This window comes from Glandiceps talaboti, chromosome 4, assembly GCF_964340395.1.
Source record: "Glandiceps talaboti chromosome 4, keGlaTala1.1, whole genome shotgun sequence".
In the NCBI taxonomy this organism is placed as follows: domain Eukaryota; kingdom Metazoa; phylum Hemichordata; class Enteropneusta; family Spengelidae; genus Glandiceps; species Glandiceps talaboti.
Window position 1 is genome coordinate 6499992 of NC_135552.1, and position 16767 is coordinate 6516758.

Here is a 16767-nt window from a genome sequence, read left to right on the forward strand (position 1 = left end):
TTAGTATACAAACAAACGCGACATAACCACTTAGAAAATCAATGACAGACGTATATGAATCAGACGAGAGTAGTAGTAGTAGTAGTAAGTTGAGTCGGTTGGACACATGTATCTATACTTAGACTCTCTTACAGTCCTCGGACCTTCGCATCGCTAACATTAAAGGAGTTGTTTTGTATGTACCGATATCATCTACTGCATAATTGTACTAGAATATCCTTGTAGTGTGCACCCTCATTGATCATACTGGACTAAGTATTTTTTGACGTGTGTTTGCGAAGCCCTCCTTTAATTTTAGTGATGCGAAGCTCCGAGGACTGTATAAGAGAGTCTAACCTATACTACTCCAGTTCTTAAACATCTATTGTATTTGTAATATTCAAGAAGATAGAATGATATCGATGCTTTTAGATTCGTGTCTGTCTTTTAAATACTTGGATATTCTGCTTGATCCATACTGTGATCTGTACTCAGTTCAGTCCATCTTTTGTGATCATATCACCACACTAATATGTCACGTGTGTAAAGCTTTACTTATTAAAATGATTAATTAATTAATTACTTGATGAATTATTCATTTATTTATTTAATTATTAATTATTTTCTTTAATTTTAAGAAATATTAACTCTGACTTGCGATTTTTCTTCAATTTCTATTCTTTAAAGCCTTCATAATTATGTTTTGCGTATCGTATCTTTTCATTCATTCATTCATTCATTCGTCCATTCATTCATTCATTCATTCATTCGTCCATTCATTCATTCATTCATTCATTCTCTCTCTTTGTCATCATTAACGTTATTAAAACAACTACCGTTTCAAAAATATTTTTTCTCCTGAACTACAATTCAACGACATTTTTTCTAAATTGAAATTACACACACTAACATTTAGGATTGACGAGGAAAGGTAGGTTGAGTTGAAGAATCTGAGAATGACGTCATTTCAAAGTTTCTTGGTTTTATCCAATTTTAGGGAATCCGAAGAACTTGGACCGTATATATATTTACATATCTATCATCTTGTATTCTGAAGTTTTGGTAAGAGTGAATGAACCCCGGATCAAAACGTTTGAACCTTTTATAATATCAACATTATTATAGCGGTGTTTCTTTGCCGGAGTTGATATACATACTAGTTTGTTTGTTGGTGTCAATATATTTTGATGTTATGGAGAGATCTGAAGTGTTTTAAGCTTGACATGGACATATAATTTCAACTCGGAGACAACGTTAACATCAGTTACATAACGTACACCGTATTGCTACTGCGACTGCATGCTGCACTCAGAAGGTATGATAGAGACTATTGTGACGTAGATTACCTCCCAAAGACGCGTGATAATTTACGGGAAGTCGATTATTGTACATGTCGTGACACTCAAGTCGACGGTTCCATTCCCAGCAGGTTCACCTGACACACCCGCTGTTCAAAACGTTCTGTCCTAAGTCTTGTCTGCTTATATTAATTATGACGTGTCACAACTTTTTAGTATTCTGCTTCTTCGTGTTACAAATTGCCGTCATATTTAGCGGCGTTTACTCCGTAGAAGACTCACACGATCATGATGGTGACGGCGATGCGTACCACAAAGTCGTCGATTACTTGGACAGTATTGGTCCCGATGATGAAAGGAACATAACGCTAGAAGAAATGGACACAGTTATTGGAATATTATGGGACAGAGTGCAGTGTAGTGAAATTGATTTCACTGGAACAATTACGAATTGTAATGAGGTAAAACCACAAATATATTCTGTCTGGTTACGTAGAAATGAGTCGAACTTAAACCGAGTTGGCACACTTAATTAGTCTTATACAAGAACTTGAAGTCGACCTAGCAACCAGTATGTGTTTTGTAAACTCAAAACTAAACATGAAAAAATTATTTCGAAGAAAATATTAACCAACTTTGTCATGTCTCTCAAGAAAAAGGACAAGGAATGACGAAATTATTTCCTGCTTTCTAACGACCCTTATCATTAAATTAACCAAGTTGGAAATCTAACAAAGATGGCTGCCTGTTGTTAAAAGTTGTTCTTTTTATTGTTTACTTTACTACTGTCGCTTACAACGACAAGTTTTTAATTTTTGAAACTTATTTTCACTTATTTTTTGTCCTTAGTGTCTATCGGCTGAAAGTTTGTTCACCATTGTTGGTGCTGACACGCTATTGGGTCTTGATGAGGCTGGATATCATCGAGCAAGCGTAGTTCTCTTGTATTATCTCACCGACTTACAGTTCGTGTGCAAAGACATCTCTGAGCCGAGTGCAAAAAGTTACGAGTATTTTGTTCACCGAGTGTTCAACTACAACGACCCTGACAATACTACTGAGTTCATCTTGACATTCGACGAGTTTGAAGAAATCCTGGAAGACGTCAACGAAACTTATGTCGCTGAAAACTACGCAAAGGTAGTTTATAATCTCCTTTCAAATATTCCCTTTTTGGATCTTAGCCATTTTGAACGGACTTTGCACCTTTCTAAAAATACTAGTACCCGGCCTGGTATACGTATAGTTGCGCGACCAATCATTAAATTATTTGCTTCATTACATTTTATTTACACAGTAACAAGTGCCCCAGGTGTGAAACAACGTGACAGAGCTATAAACAAAAGTTAGTCCTGAATTTAGTATACAAGAATAATCCTATGTAAGCCTTATTATTACCTCTGAGAGCGAGGGGCTCAAACCCTGAACAACAATAGATTTGATTTGTATGGTCTAAAAGTGGTCCCAAACTTTACTCGTCAGTGATAATTCTTTGTAACATGCCTCATTGGTACCGGTACTTGGAGATGGTGTAAACCATAGGCACTCGTCTTAATCAGTATGATTATTTAGCTCCCGTATGGGAGGTGATGTCGTGGCGTTGTCTGTCTGTCTGTCTGTCTGTCTGTCTGTCTGTCTGTCTGTCTGTCTCTCTGTGTGTCTGTGCAGAAATTTTGTTCCACTGATATCTCAAAAAGTACTGAAGCAAATGTTATGCAATTTACTATGTGGCCTTGTCGGGCTGATTAGCGCTGATTAGTTTTTGGTGGGCGTGGCTTGCATAATTAATGATAATTTCAATAATTAATGGCACATAGTGAAGCCCTTGTAATAGTAGGCACCCAGTCAGGACTAATCAGTCTTTGTATCTCACTTGTATTTGATCTTGAGGCAGACTTTGGACTTGAAGGAAATGACACCATGTGTGTGTAGATCCAGCGAGCAAGTCAACTACTTATTTTATTACATACTCATACAGGTTTTTTGTACTCCCAAATATTGATATTTCCTTTCCAAAGGGAAGGCATACTAAAGATTCAAATTCGTTATTTTATATGTCTTGGCTTGTTTCACTCTCATGTTTTTCAATGTTGCTACACACAGTAAAGCCATTTTTAGTAGGCATCCAACCTGGCCGTAATCAGTCTTTGTAACATCACTTGTTGTATTTGATTTGAGGCAGACTTTGGACTTGAAGGACATGACACTATTATGTAATAGTGTAGATCCAGCCAGCAAGTCAACTACTTATTTTATTACATTACTCTTACAGGTTTTTTTTACATCCTAAACATTTCAAAGATATGGGAAAGGCATACAATGAAATTTAGTGGTGTCAATTAATTCATCCAGAAGAGCTTTATCAAATGTCCAAAAATGTATTTACATTTGCCTAGCAACAAGACCACGCCCATAACAACAGCCAATCGGTGGTGTATTTCACAATGATAACCAAGGGGATGAATAGACAATTGAATAAATATTCAAAAAATGTATGTGTTTGCCTAGCAACAAGACCACGCCCATAGCAACAACCAAATAATCATGTATATTGCAAAGATAACAATAGGAATTGATAGACAAATGAATAACCATTCAAAAAATGTATGCAAATATGCCTAGCAACATGACCACGCCCATAGCAACAACCAAATGATCACATATATTGCAAAGATAACACGGATTTATAGACAAATGAATAAACATTCACAAATGTATGCAAATATGCCTAGCAACATGACCACGCCCATAGCAACAGCCAAGTGATCACATATATTGCAAAGATAACAGGGATATATAGACATGAATAAACATTCAATAATGTGTGGATAATCATTCAGCAAATGAACACCTATACCCAGCTTTGAGGCTGTGGAATTATTACATTAAATGTACATATAATCTAAAAATTGCCTTAATAGAGCCAACAAACGTCCGGAGAGAGAGACTCCTTAGGGCCTTCCCCCATTCCCAGATGAATATGAACTAGGCAGAACAATCAGATGCGCAATTAGACTCTCTCACAGTCCTCGGAACTTCGCTTTACTAAAATCGACGCTAAATGAATTGTTTTGTATGTACCGATACCATCTACATAACATACTCCATCGTACTCGAACAACCTTGTACTGTGCGCCCTCATCGACCACATAGAGATATATGTTCGTTGACGTGTGACTGCGACGCTCCGTATGTTCGCGAAGTCCTCGGGGCTTCGCGATAACACAGAGCGTCGCATGCGCAGTCACACGTCATCAACGAATGGTTATCTCTATCATGGTCGATGAGGGCGCACAGTACAAGGATATTCGAGTACGGTTAATTAGCTGGCATCGGTGCATACAAAATAATTCGTTTAGCTTTAATTTTAGTAAAGCGAAGCTCCGAGGGCTGTAAGAGAGTCTAATGCGCAAATCATGTTATTAAGCTATGCATAAAGATTGCCTTGAAATATTCTGAAAATAAAAAAAACCTCTCCAACTCTCCCCTACCAATGACATAATCATCAGTTGTGCAGATATTATACTGCCACGGATGATGCCATTTTGACTTTTTAAAGAACATTTCAACCCTATGTATAAAGAGTAGTTTCTTATACATAAGATTCCTGAGTTTTGACATATCTATTGTTTCAAGCCTCCCCCCTACTTCTAGTGTCGAGATATCGATGCTCAGCATCTTAGTACTATTTCAGTCCAATCCATGAAATAGTTTCTGATACATGTTGGTGATGTCTTGTAAAGCTGACAAAGTAGAACTTGAAAAGGTCTGAATTAACTAAAAAATAAGAGAAAAAAAACCCACCCAGAGTTAAAGAGGTAAACCCTTTGGAACCCCCCCCCATCTCTGTCTCAAGCTCTTTCTCCTACCCTTTACTGTCAAAATGATACTAAAAAGCAATATTTCAACCACATGTATAAAGATCAGTTGCTAGTTATATGATGGTGCTATCTTGGAATGTATTTCATATGAGAGATATAGTCAAACAAGTCCACTCACTGAGTTTGATGAAATACCTGACACATTATTAATATGACATTGAGGTGTGGAAGGGTCATCACGTTTAATAAATAATTGATATGGGTCAACATGTTTTGGGTTTTACAGAGGGAGGGGGTCAGAGACTCCCCCCTCCCCCCGCCGGGAGAAAATTACCAGTGCCTAAGTATGAACGGAGTACCACATACTAAGAATGATATTATTTATTTGTTGATGTGTTAGGCGAACACTGTGTGAAATGTTCCATATCCAGCAGAATCCAGTGGTATCTAACATGCTGGATTCTAGCGGTATCTAGCAGAATCTAGTGAGAATCCATTGATATCCAGTGTTGAGGTATCCATCACTGTTATCCATAATGGATTCTTCGAGAATCCACCATGACCCCTATCTGTTCACAATCCATTGTTTTATCATGCTGGATTCCATAATGTTATGCATGGCGGGAGGGAACAGGTCATGAACTCGACAGAAACATGTTTTATTCATGAACAGATTAAACATTATTACTCTACATTCTATCCTTGTCAAATATACATTTCCAAATTGTGCCTTTTTCGTCCATGTTCAAGATATAGGACATTCCACCATGATTACTTGAAAAGCCTTTTCTATCAACCGCGATTAAAGGTTCAAAGCAGGAGTCAAACTACAAATGAAAATGTTACATGTTGTAAATGTTACTACATAACTATGACTGGACCGTTATAAGGAATACTTCATTAATTTGTACGTATACGAATCATTAAACACATCACAGTCCCTCTATCACTGTGCCATGTGCTCCAGCCTCTCTCCTCCAGCACTCACACACCCGTATTATCACACGTAAGTAACGAGATTGACTTGGTCCAAACTCGTGAATTACAACTGAGAAAAGATTTCCGCTTGCCTGGATCACATACCCGAATGCTTGCCAGATGGTTTAATTCTTGTTGTTTTATATGATTCTAATCACAGCCCCTCTGTTCGAATACATTGGGATTTACACAAAAACTAAAATTAGAAATCTCGCCATAAAATCACGTCATCTCTGACACTGCTCGTTTTACTTGTCATATGAATCTGCTGACATCACGTTCGCCCAGTTATATAATTGCAAGTTTATTCCTGGCCTATGGTCGAGGTCCGCAATGCCGGGACTGTTCCCAAAATTCCGAAATACGATATTTGGATTATAACCTCACTTGATGAAACCGTTAAACCGTATTAACCACAGACAGTCTGATGTGGAATGTCCCATATTTTTCATTTTATTGCACCCAACGACGAAATAGTGTGTATAGTTTTTTCTTTTAAAATATTCTCGTTTTGAATGAGTAATATTCTGTTGTTTATCTGAACGTTGTTTCTGAATATTTGCTTACATACTGAGCTAGTAAGTAAAAGAAGTGGCGGGAATCTTTTATCACACCCAGCTTGGTAGTCTATCTGCTAGACCTCGAATGTTCTTCCGACACAATACGACACACGACCGAACATCAGAGACTCCCCCCTCCCCCAGCCGGGAGAAAATTATCAGTGCCTAATTATGAACGGAGTACCACATACTAAGAATGATATTATTTATTTGTTGATGTGTTAGGCGAAGCTCTGGAAGCTTCGCCATCAACAAAATGTTAGCCCTATGTGATCGATGAGGGCGCACAGTACAGGGCTGGGGATACTGGGATACTAGTATATGAGTACAATTATGCAGTAGATATATACAAAACAACCCAAGTTTTAGCTATTTATGCGAAGCTTCATCAAGGACTGTGAGAGAGTCTACTGACAAGTTTGAAACCTAGCTTCATGGCAACCGACAATGTTGAAACCCGGACTAAGAAAGAAAATTTGTAGGCGACCTATTGCAGTGTCAACAATCATAAATCATAAACACTGGTATGTGGTTTATTTGCAATCGCTGTTGTTTCTGTCAATTTGTGAAGAACGTTTAACTTTTCAATAAACCTCCAACTACGTACCATGCAGACACACGTGACCAGTGATATGTCTCATAATGTGATAAATTATTTTGATGACATCGTTCATGTATATATATATTGCCAATAAAATCGATTGAATATAATATACAGATATCGATGCTCATCAGCGATAAACTCCGGTCCCATTATTCGAATTCTTACGTCATCACTAGCTCTGAACTTATGTGCTCCGATAATTCCGACACGTCATCTCCGTATGTATTGGAGCTTAATATCGGAGCGCGTTTATCCAGAGCTACCATCATCATAGTGTGTTTACTGTGCTGTTGTAATACATTGTTAACTCGTCGACGTCATACCTCCTGGTAGTCGTGGCATTCTCAGGATGGGAGGGCCGAAGATTAGAGGGTGAGACTAGCTAACGATGTATTTCAAAAGTGCAGTAAACAGCTAGGCTGTCATTGGAACATGCATCATGTCCATACACAGCTGCCATTGTAGTTGTGCATCCTCAAAATCGACCGATCGATCGATTGATCAATCAATCAATCAATCAATCAATCAACCAATCAATCAATCATCGATCGATCGATCGATCGACCGACCGACCGACCGACCGACCGAACGACCGACCGACCGACCGACCGAACGACCTACCTACCTACCAACCAACCAACCAACCAACCAACCAATCAATCAATCAATTAATTAATCAATCAATCAAGTGTGTGCACTTCATTCTGACATACGCACCAGATAACCACTTTAATTTTTTGCCGCTACAATATGCATGCCTCACTTACCGCCAGACTCGACTCTCCGCTGCCGGTTGGCGTGAAGTCAGCTATCAGCGGTGAGGCTGGGTAACCGAATCTAGTCGCTACATTAGCTTGCGGTAACAATACCGGGTAACAATAGGACGGGAGCCATTATTATAGATTCAACCCCCCCCCCCCCCCGCCACAACAACCAAATACAATTCTAATCTGTCATACAGCAATTCTTCCACTTCAAATCTCATGTTATAAACAATAAAGTAATGCATTCTGCCCTCTCTCATCTCAGAATATCGACGTTGCACTTTTTTAATATTTATTTCTTTGCCTTTTTAACTAGTGTTTTACCGATCACACCGTATTCTATGACGATGTTTCCTTGGACAATTCCACCATTGGAGCAGACGATGACGAAATGGAAGATTTGGCTGCGCTCACCGTATCGTACTATTTATTCGGCTACTGCTATGGAAGTCCGACCGAAGTTGATCCCGATAGTTTCGTCGACAGTATATTCGCCCTCTACGGTCACGATGGCGTTATTCATCACCACGGTAAGTTTGGGGTGATGAGGTTACGTTAGTAGACTGGTGGGGATAAGAAGGGGAGGGGGGTAATGGTAGAGGTAATGGTTTGAAGACATAATTGTGGGGGAGTGTGTTGTTTTTTGTTATGATTGATTTTGTTTGTTTGTTTGTTTGTTTGTTTGTTTGTTTGTTTGTTTGTTTGTTTGTTTGTATGTATGTATGTATGTATGTATGTATGTATGTATGTATGTATGTATGTATGTATGTTAGAGAATTTCTCAGTGGGGACAATATATTTCCTCTGAATATTTAAAGTTCAATAAATGTTAAAATACTAAAATATGATTATGAGTTTGAAAATGTTAGTTTTGAAAAGTTTTGACAATGACAATTTATTGTGAGTGACTCAGCAACTGAAGTCGTTACCCTGGTTGCATGTTAAATGTATGTTTGCCAATATCCGGACGAGCCTCTTTATCTAAATAATGATGTTTCACAAGCAACTAACTTTACACCTTAAAGACGATGGGTCAGTCAAAGTGAATATATGTACATGTTGGTAATACATATGTTTATTTGATATCATCTCAAGGAAGACTAAGATGGATATAGATGATGTGTTCTTGAGAAAAATGTTCAACATACTGCGATTTCAAGGGAAGTAGACACTCGAATAATGTTTGTTTGTTTATTACCTATCTGAAAAGGTTATCTATGGATTTTAATGACGGCCACAAATAGCAATGGATTGTTATAAATCCGTGACAATAGCGTCGAACTCTTAAAGCTTCTGCAACTCCAACACTACATAACATGTATAACCCCTCATTTTGCTTTGTGTTTTTGAAGCATGATTCAAGGATTGTTACTAGACAGTGGCACTCTTACTTGTTTCATTTCACAGATTTCGAATCAATGCTTGAAAAGATGAACATCGGCACGGGCGATCACAGCCATGATGACGTACACAGTCACGTACAGAAGAGAAGCATAGCAGATATGAGTTATGATCATGTCGTAACAAAACTAAGTAGTAATAAACGGACTGTGAGGGCGGTAGACGACCATGACCATGACCATGACCATGACCATGAAGTCGTATCTGTCGATGAGGTATGCAAATCTTGTATAATATTGAATGTTTTAACTTCTATATGACGTCACTTCAATTGACTTCCGCCATTGTTAGGATGCTGGATCGTTGGGACTTCCCTGACAATTTTTTTTATCGTAAAACAATTACGTCATCGGATCGCGATCATATAAGTTATATATACCTAATACCTGGGTAGAGTATGCCTTATAAAGTAGATATATACTACGAGTGTCTTTTGAATGTGCTGCAAAAATTACAACCAAAACGTGTAAAACCAGCTTGTACCCCTTGAATGTATGTTTGAAAATGTTGCGTACGTTAACGTTAGCTATGTAACATGGGATAAGTATTAAATAAATATACTGTATGGCATTGTTGCAGTGCCATCAAAATATACAGATTTGGTGTTTATCTTCGAGACTTCCTACTTTTGCTGTTTTTGATGGGATTGGGGTACTTTTACGTCTTGGGTCATGTGGGATCTGTAATTAGTCCCCGCCGGACGAAGTCTGGGACGGGGACTTATGGATTGGGTTCCGTCTGTGCGTGCGTCCGTGTGTCCGTGCGTCCATCCGTCCACAGCCGTTTCTTGGAGATGCCTGGACTGATTTTTTTCAAACTTGGTACAGGGGCAACATACAATGGCATACATATGCACGTCAATTTGTTTCATGATACGATCCAATATGGCCGCCTAGCAGCCATTTTGTTTGCAAATTTTCCCTGTCTAAAGCCATAACTCAAACATGCTTAAACAGATCTCATTCAAAGTTGGTATTAGGACAGTGTTCTATGACATACATGTGCATATTCATTGTTGTTGTAATACGATCCAATATGGCCGCCTGGCAGCCATTTTGTTTGCGATTTTTCAATGTCCAAAGCCATAACTCGGACATGCTTGAACAGATCACATTCAAAGTTGGTATTAGGACAGTGTTCTATGACATACATGTGCATATCCATTTTCGTCGTGATACGATCCCCCATACCCGACCAATCCTTTATTGTTGTAGTCATGTTCCATGTCCAACAAGCAGACACAACATATCTAAGTATGTTTGATTTAGGTTCGCAAGTGTCGTTGCGTGATCAGAGTAGTGATAATTCCTTAAAATCCAATCATAGCGGGGACTATGTCATTCTCAATGACTTGCTAATGTTTAAGTTGGGAAATCCTTGTTAGCAGGTAAGGCATAAATTTAATAGCAGAAATATCCATCCAACTTCTGCATGCATCATATACCGTATGTTTGAGTTTGTACAGATTGAATTGCAGTCTTAGTTTTGAGTGTAAATCCCGGAACTTAAAAAAGCTCAAAGAAAATCATCACAACTAAACGTCATATTAACATTATATTAATCCCTACATAGTGAGATCTCTTTGGTAAGTGCAACAATTGTTGTCGTTAATTACAGTCTAAAACATTATTTTAATCACATCTTTAGCGATCATCAGGCTGCTAATTCGTCTTTTCTGGCTTTTTTCAGTGTTTTGTGGCCGACGAATTGATGGATATTTATGACGTTAACGAAACAGAGGGTATTAGCAGACAGAAATTCATCGAAATGTGCCCATCATTGGTCCAGCAAATAGTTTCAGACGCATGCGTGGAGCCTGTGACAGACATCTCACCAGCTTCTGCAATAAGTAAGGACTTGTTTGTATTTGTTGGTGGTATGCGGGAATGAGGGTTGGGTGGGGTGTGGGTGTGAGGGTGGGGGTGTATTCGACTCATTGAAGACAGTTTAAGCTTTTATTTGAGCAACTTGAAAGATAGAGTGATTGATCTATACCCGCATTGGAAAGGAGAAAATACTGTCGACTAAATCTTAGCATTTAGCACATTAAATATATCTAATGATTGTTACATTTTTGTTGTTATTTACATCTACAGTGTATCTATGGGGCACACTTATTGTGCTATTTATTAGTCTAATGGCATTGCTGGGTATTCTGTTGATCCCATTGGCCAGTAAGGTCTCCTATCACAGAGTTATGCATACTATGATTGCATTGGCTGTTGGAACGATGACGTCAGATGCACTGTTACATCTAATACCAGAAGTAAGAATTGAACTCTGTAAATCGTAAAATCAAAGTAAAAGAAGTAAATGATCAAATGAAATCAGTTCAAGTTTATCAAATTACAATATATCATCTATATCTAATTTGAAATTATATCTCACTTAAATAATGTCAGGCTACATATGTAATTAAAATCGAATCCATTCACGTCAAATATTTCAAGTCAGTTTTCTTCAAATATTTTAAATACATTAACATCAAATGTTTCAAATCATTCTATGTCAAATATTCAAATCAATTCACGTCAAATATTTTTTAATCTATTCATGTGACATCAAATATTTCAAATTGATTGACATCAAATCAATTTGTATCATATTTACATGACAATAATTTTAGTCTGATCACATTTTGATACCATTCGTTGCCATGCCTACCAATTCATACGCTATATCAAATACTATAAACTATATATACTTCCTTAATATCTTATGACAGGCACTAGGTTTACATGGACATTCAGAAACTGGTCACAGTGATGACGCCGATCACGATAGAACTGACTTGTGGAAGATGACAACCGTTCTGGGCTCTGTTTATGGTTTTTACCTCTTGGAGAGGATCATGGGATTGGTGTCTGGTCATTTGAATAAATCTAAGGTATTTTTCAGATTGATCATGTACCTTGTTGTTACAAAGCTATGGTGTAGAATAGGATAGAACATATAGTCAAAGTATCTCTACAATGAATTAGTACTTGTAGACGACTGATAAAACGCATTAGGCATTTGTTGAATCTGATGTGTGTGTGTGTGTGTGTGTGTGTGTGCGCGCGCGCGCGCGTGTGTGTGTGTGTATGTATGTCTGTGTGTGTGCGTATATGTTTGATGAGAGTGGAGAGGGAAATTAGTACATATATAGACACATACATACATACATACATGCATACATGCATACATACATACATACATACATACATACATGCATATATGCATATATGCATACATACATACATACATACATACATACATACATACATACAATAGACAGACAAGACAGTCACATATGGAGAGAGTGTGCCACACAATTTTTAGTCCATTAATCTTAATTGTTGAAATATTTCCTTAGTTCCGGAAAAGTTGGTAAAAATCTTGGATTTGAAGTGTTCATACCGTACAGAATTTTGTGTACTGGATACAGTCATAAAAATAAACACATCTTATGTTTCTAACACATTGTTAACAATACCATATCTAATGACTGCAGAAAACTCATGTTGTGTCAAGACAACATCAAGGAAAAATCACTGATAAATGAAATCATTGGAGTAAATTGTGTTGTGTTGTTAATTTGATCAGATTGACCCTGAAGCAGTCACCGGTACAAGTACTCACGGTAATGGATCACATCACCACCACAGTCATACTATTAAACCAGAAATATCAACATCGTCAAACAACAAGAAAATAGCAGTCAGCTCCTCACAGATGAAACTTGTAAGTTTTGAACAATGTTGTAACTATACATCTTTGTATAAATGCTGAGTTGACTCAACAAGTGAAATAAAAATTGTGTATTTTGTAGGATTTGAAGAAACTTAGGTTTGAAATGTATGAAGACTTTTCCTTTTCAATCATATAATAACTATACGAGCCACTGTTGCATTTACTTACTATACTGAAGAAAAAAATAATTGTATACCTGGTTGGCTGGAGGTTGTAATGTGTATACTTTATTCCTATGCAGTTCGAGGCTGTTAGGGATTGTATGCTCCCCTCCCCAGGGAGTTGAGGAAGTATAAGGGGTCTTTGTGCTACTATACATAGATCAGTGCCAGGGGTAACAAATTGTGAGCACCTGGAGCTGTTGGGAGTACGGGCACATTATGCATTCATTTTATTATTATCATCATTTCATAAAGGACAAACAATGTCAATTCATCTTGAACAACTGTATGCATTCATGCTCTAACTGTCGTCTCTCTAACTTATCCTTTGAATACGTAATAGTGTGACACTGAAGACCAAACTGTTGCCAATGGAGATGTACACGCCAAAGAAGAAAAGAAAGACACAGGGCTGAAATCCTGTTTTACAAGTAAGCTCTTAGTCTCAGTTACCCAGACTCACACCACTTGGAACTCTTCTACAAGACATATAAGGTGGTCTTGTAGGCAGAGCCCCCAGCAGCAAGGGGCTGGGTAACCGAGAGTAGTAAACTTTCTAAAGTGCTGTTATCGAAGTTCAGAAGTAACTAAAAGGAATTGTAACATGTCTTTACAATTGTGTGTACTCTTCATTTCCAATCAAAATATTAAATTCGACAATACGTAGAAATCGTTCATAAAACTTTCTTATGTATCTTTTATTTTCATTCATCATTGCTAGGTTTGAACAGTGTAGCAGTAATGATTATAGTTGGTGATGCCTTGCACAATCTAGCTGATGGTTTGGCTATAGGAGCTGCTCTCTGCATCGACCTGGCGTCTGGCATTTCTACTGGGATTGCCGTGCTGTGTCACGAGGTGCCACATGAATTAGGTTTGTAGTATAATTTGTCACCCCAAAACATTCAGTTAATTTACAGTCTTGTTCATTATACAGCATCGTTTCTTTTCTATTCACTGCAATTCAATCTTGTCAACTTTCTCCAAAACAAAACATGTACAAGATTAAGCTGAGATTGTCAAATTGTTTGCGATCAATGTTTCACAATAAAAAAAACTCAGGTCCATTTCATTGTACCTAATCGCAACAGACGTACTTTGTTTTTCCAGTTAAAATATTTGCATCCAGAGTTATTGACTTATTCATTAGATACACCCTGAATATTCATAACTATTTATCTATACGGTAGTAAGCACTTAGGAGTCATGAATATTCAGTGTGCATCTAATGAATATGTATATCTGCTAAATCCCATGAAGCAATGGTTGATCAGTATTAGAACAAATATAGGGGAAACAGATTTCCAATGTTGTGTTACTTAATGGCTATCACACAAATTTTATGTGGGTGTGAACTCGTGAAATTACTGTCCAGAACCCAAAGTTTATGAAAATACCTTTTATTTGATGAAGCTGTGTTCCTTTATATAATTCAAAGAACTATCCTTGATAATCAATATGTTTGATATACTGTCACAGGTGACTTTGCTGTTCTTGTATCAAGTGGCCTATCACACAGAGTAGCCATTGCTTGGAACTTCTTCTGTGCATGTTGTGCTTTCATTGGCCTTTACATAGGTTTGGCTGTAGGGAGCACAGCTGGTGCGTCAGAATGGATCTTGGCAGTGACAGCCGGCATGTTCCTCTACGTGGCTTTGGTTGACATGGTAGGTATATTCAGTTACAGACTTCACTCTAAGACACAAAAGGTGTGTAATTGCAATGTTAGCAAACAACGAACACATTTTGAGTCCATCATCGTAAAACTATAACTGACATTTATGCAGTAACCGTAGAACTCCCCTCTCATTGATCTATCTCTCAATGAACAACTAAAGACTCTACGACAATACCTTTTACCTCAGACCACAATACCTTTTACCTATCAATACAGTCTCGTGATTAGCAGACACCGATTTGACGTAAAAGCATACAAATTTACACTAGTGGATAATGACCATATTTTGGTAATACTTTGGGTGACTGTTCAACTGATGAGATCAAGCAATATCATGATGGAACTTAGTCACATTTATACTATAACATTGAGGAAGTATTGCAACGATGTGAATGATATCATCAACTATATATATATATGCACCAGTGGTAATGCTGCTGATAAAACGTCACATTAAGACCATGTATGACCATTGCCTTTCAGCGACTGTAATAATTTGTTCTTGAAAGCTTAGCCACAATTATAACATTCAAATTCCCCTCTTTCTATCAGATGCCAGAACTATTGTCCCCTGGTACAACAGAACCATGGATCATATTTGCATTTCAAAATATTGGATTTCTAGTTGGCTTCACCATCATCCTACTGTTAGCATACTATGAAGAGGATATAAGTGTCGGAACCGGGATTTAATGGCCATTGGACTTCAAAGGACTAAGAGATGTGACGCATGCGCATGGAACGTATATGTACAGTTATGACTACTTAATAAATGCTTGAAACGTGTAGGATGATATCATAGCTATGTGGATTTAATATTTAAAACATTTTGAATAGTTTGTCCAAATATTTACTACCTATATAATATTTTCATACATCATAACATGAGGCTGAGAAAAAACGTGAATGTGTTGAAGATTGTATAACTGTTTTCTAAACATTATATTAACTGAATTACTGAGTTTACATGGTGCAGTTTGGTGCCGGTTAATAGCTAGTTGCAGAAAATACATTTATGGGGTAAAATTAGTCAAAGATTCAAGCAGTTTTGTTCTGAATTACTTCTGAGAAAATACATTTATTCAACATCCAATAACCTCTGTAATGCAATATATCCTATACTCATGACCTTATGTATACGATGCATTACGCTCAAAGGCTTGCTATATTCTTTTCACCTAGTATCGTGCGAAGGGTTGACCGATGTTTGAGGGCGCCCCGTCATGGCTTACCTTACAGATTCTACACAAACGTAAGATGTGTCTTTGATAAGAGGGAGAGGTTTGAGACTAGTTACCTTCACTTCTATTCTGAGACCTATTTTATGGATTAGAGATAAGTGCTACTACATTGTAAGGCAGTGCGGCCGGGTGGAAGTGGTGTTCATGAAAAAATGGAGGTTTAAAGGAGGACCCTCAAATAATGTTTAAGCTGAAAAGGGTGAGGGTGTGTGTATGTGTGTGTGTGCATTTTTTGCATGTTCAATGGTAGAGACACACAGGCAGATAATATCACTGAAGAGTAAGATTGGGCTATGAAATATTTTTGTTTTCAATTAAGGGGCCATGAAAATCCGTGAAGGCTGTGATTTGCTACTCAATGAGCTTAATGACTATTTTCATGCTTCCCTTATACTATTAGGAAACATGCATACTTGTCCAAATCGAACTCAGCATATGATTTGCGTTTGTTATTTGTAGATTAATAAAGATTCATTCATTTATTCATGCAATCTTTGAAGTCTCTTACTAAATCAAAGCTACAGTGTTAAAGTCTGACTGGGCCTAGCGC

General features: G+C 37.6%; 1 protein-coding gene across 1 annotated transcript; it reads left to right on the top strand.

Moving 5' to 3' along the window:
- Nucleotides 1–1471: 1471 nt before the first annotated feature.
- LOC144433772 (zinc transporter ZIP12-like) lies at nt 1472–15669 on the top strand. The gene is made up of 12 exons (XM_078122135.1): nt 1472–1738; nt 2127–2417; nt 8321–8534; nt 9412–9620; nt 11095–11254; nt 11502–11671; nt 12131–12292; nt 12991–13128; nt 13642–13729; nt 14020–14172; nt 14778–14965; nt 15529–15669. Exons 1-12 carry the CDS (start codon nt 1472–1474, stop codon nt 15667–15669), a joined length of 2181 nt encoding a protein of 726 aa, XP_077978261.1.
- Nucleotides 15670–16767: the final 1098 nt, after the last annotated feature.

Excerpts from the sequence above, each read along its gene's own strand:
- LOC144433772 (XM_078122135.1), top strand. The coding sequence starts at position 1,472 with ATGACGTGTCACAACTTTTTAGTATTCTGCTTCTTCGTGTTACAAATT. Across the intron at positions 2,418-8,320 it reads TCGCTGAAAACTACGCAAAG|TGTTTTACCGATCACACCGT; the intron begins GTAGTTTATAAT and ends CTTTTTAACTAG. Across the intron at positions 12,293-12,990 it reads GTCATTTGAATAAATCTAAG|ATTGACCCTGAAGCAGTCAC; the intron begins GTATTTTTCAGA and ends TAATTTGATCAG.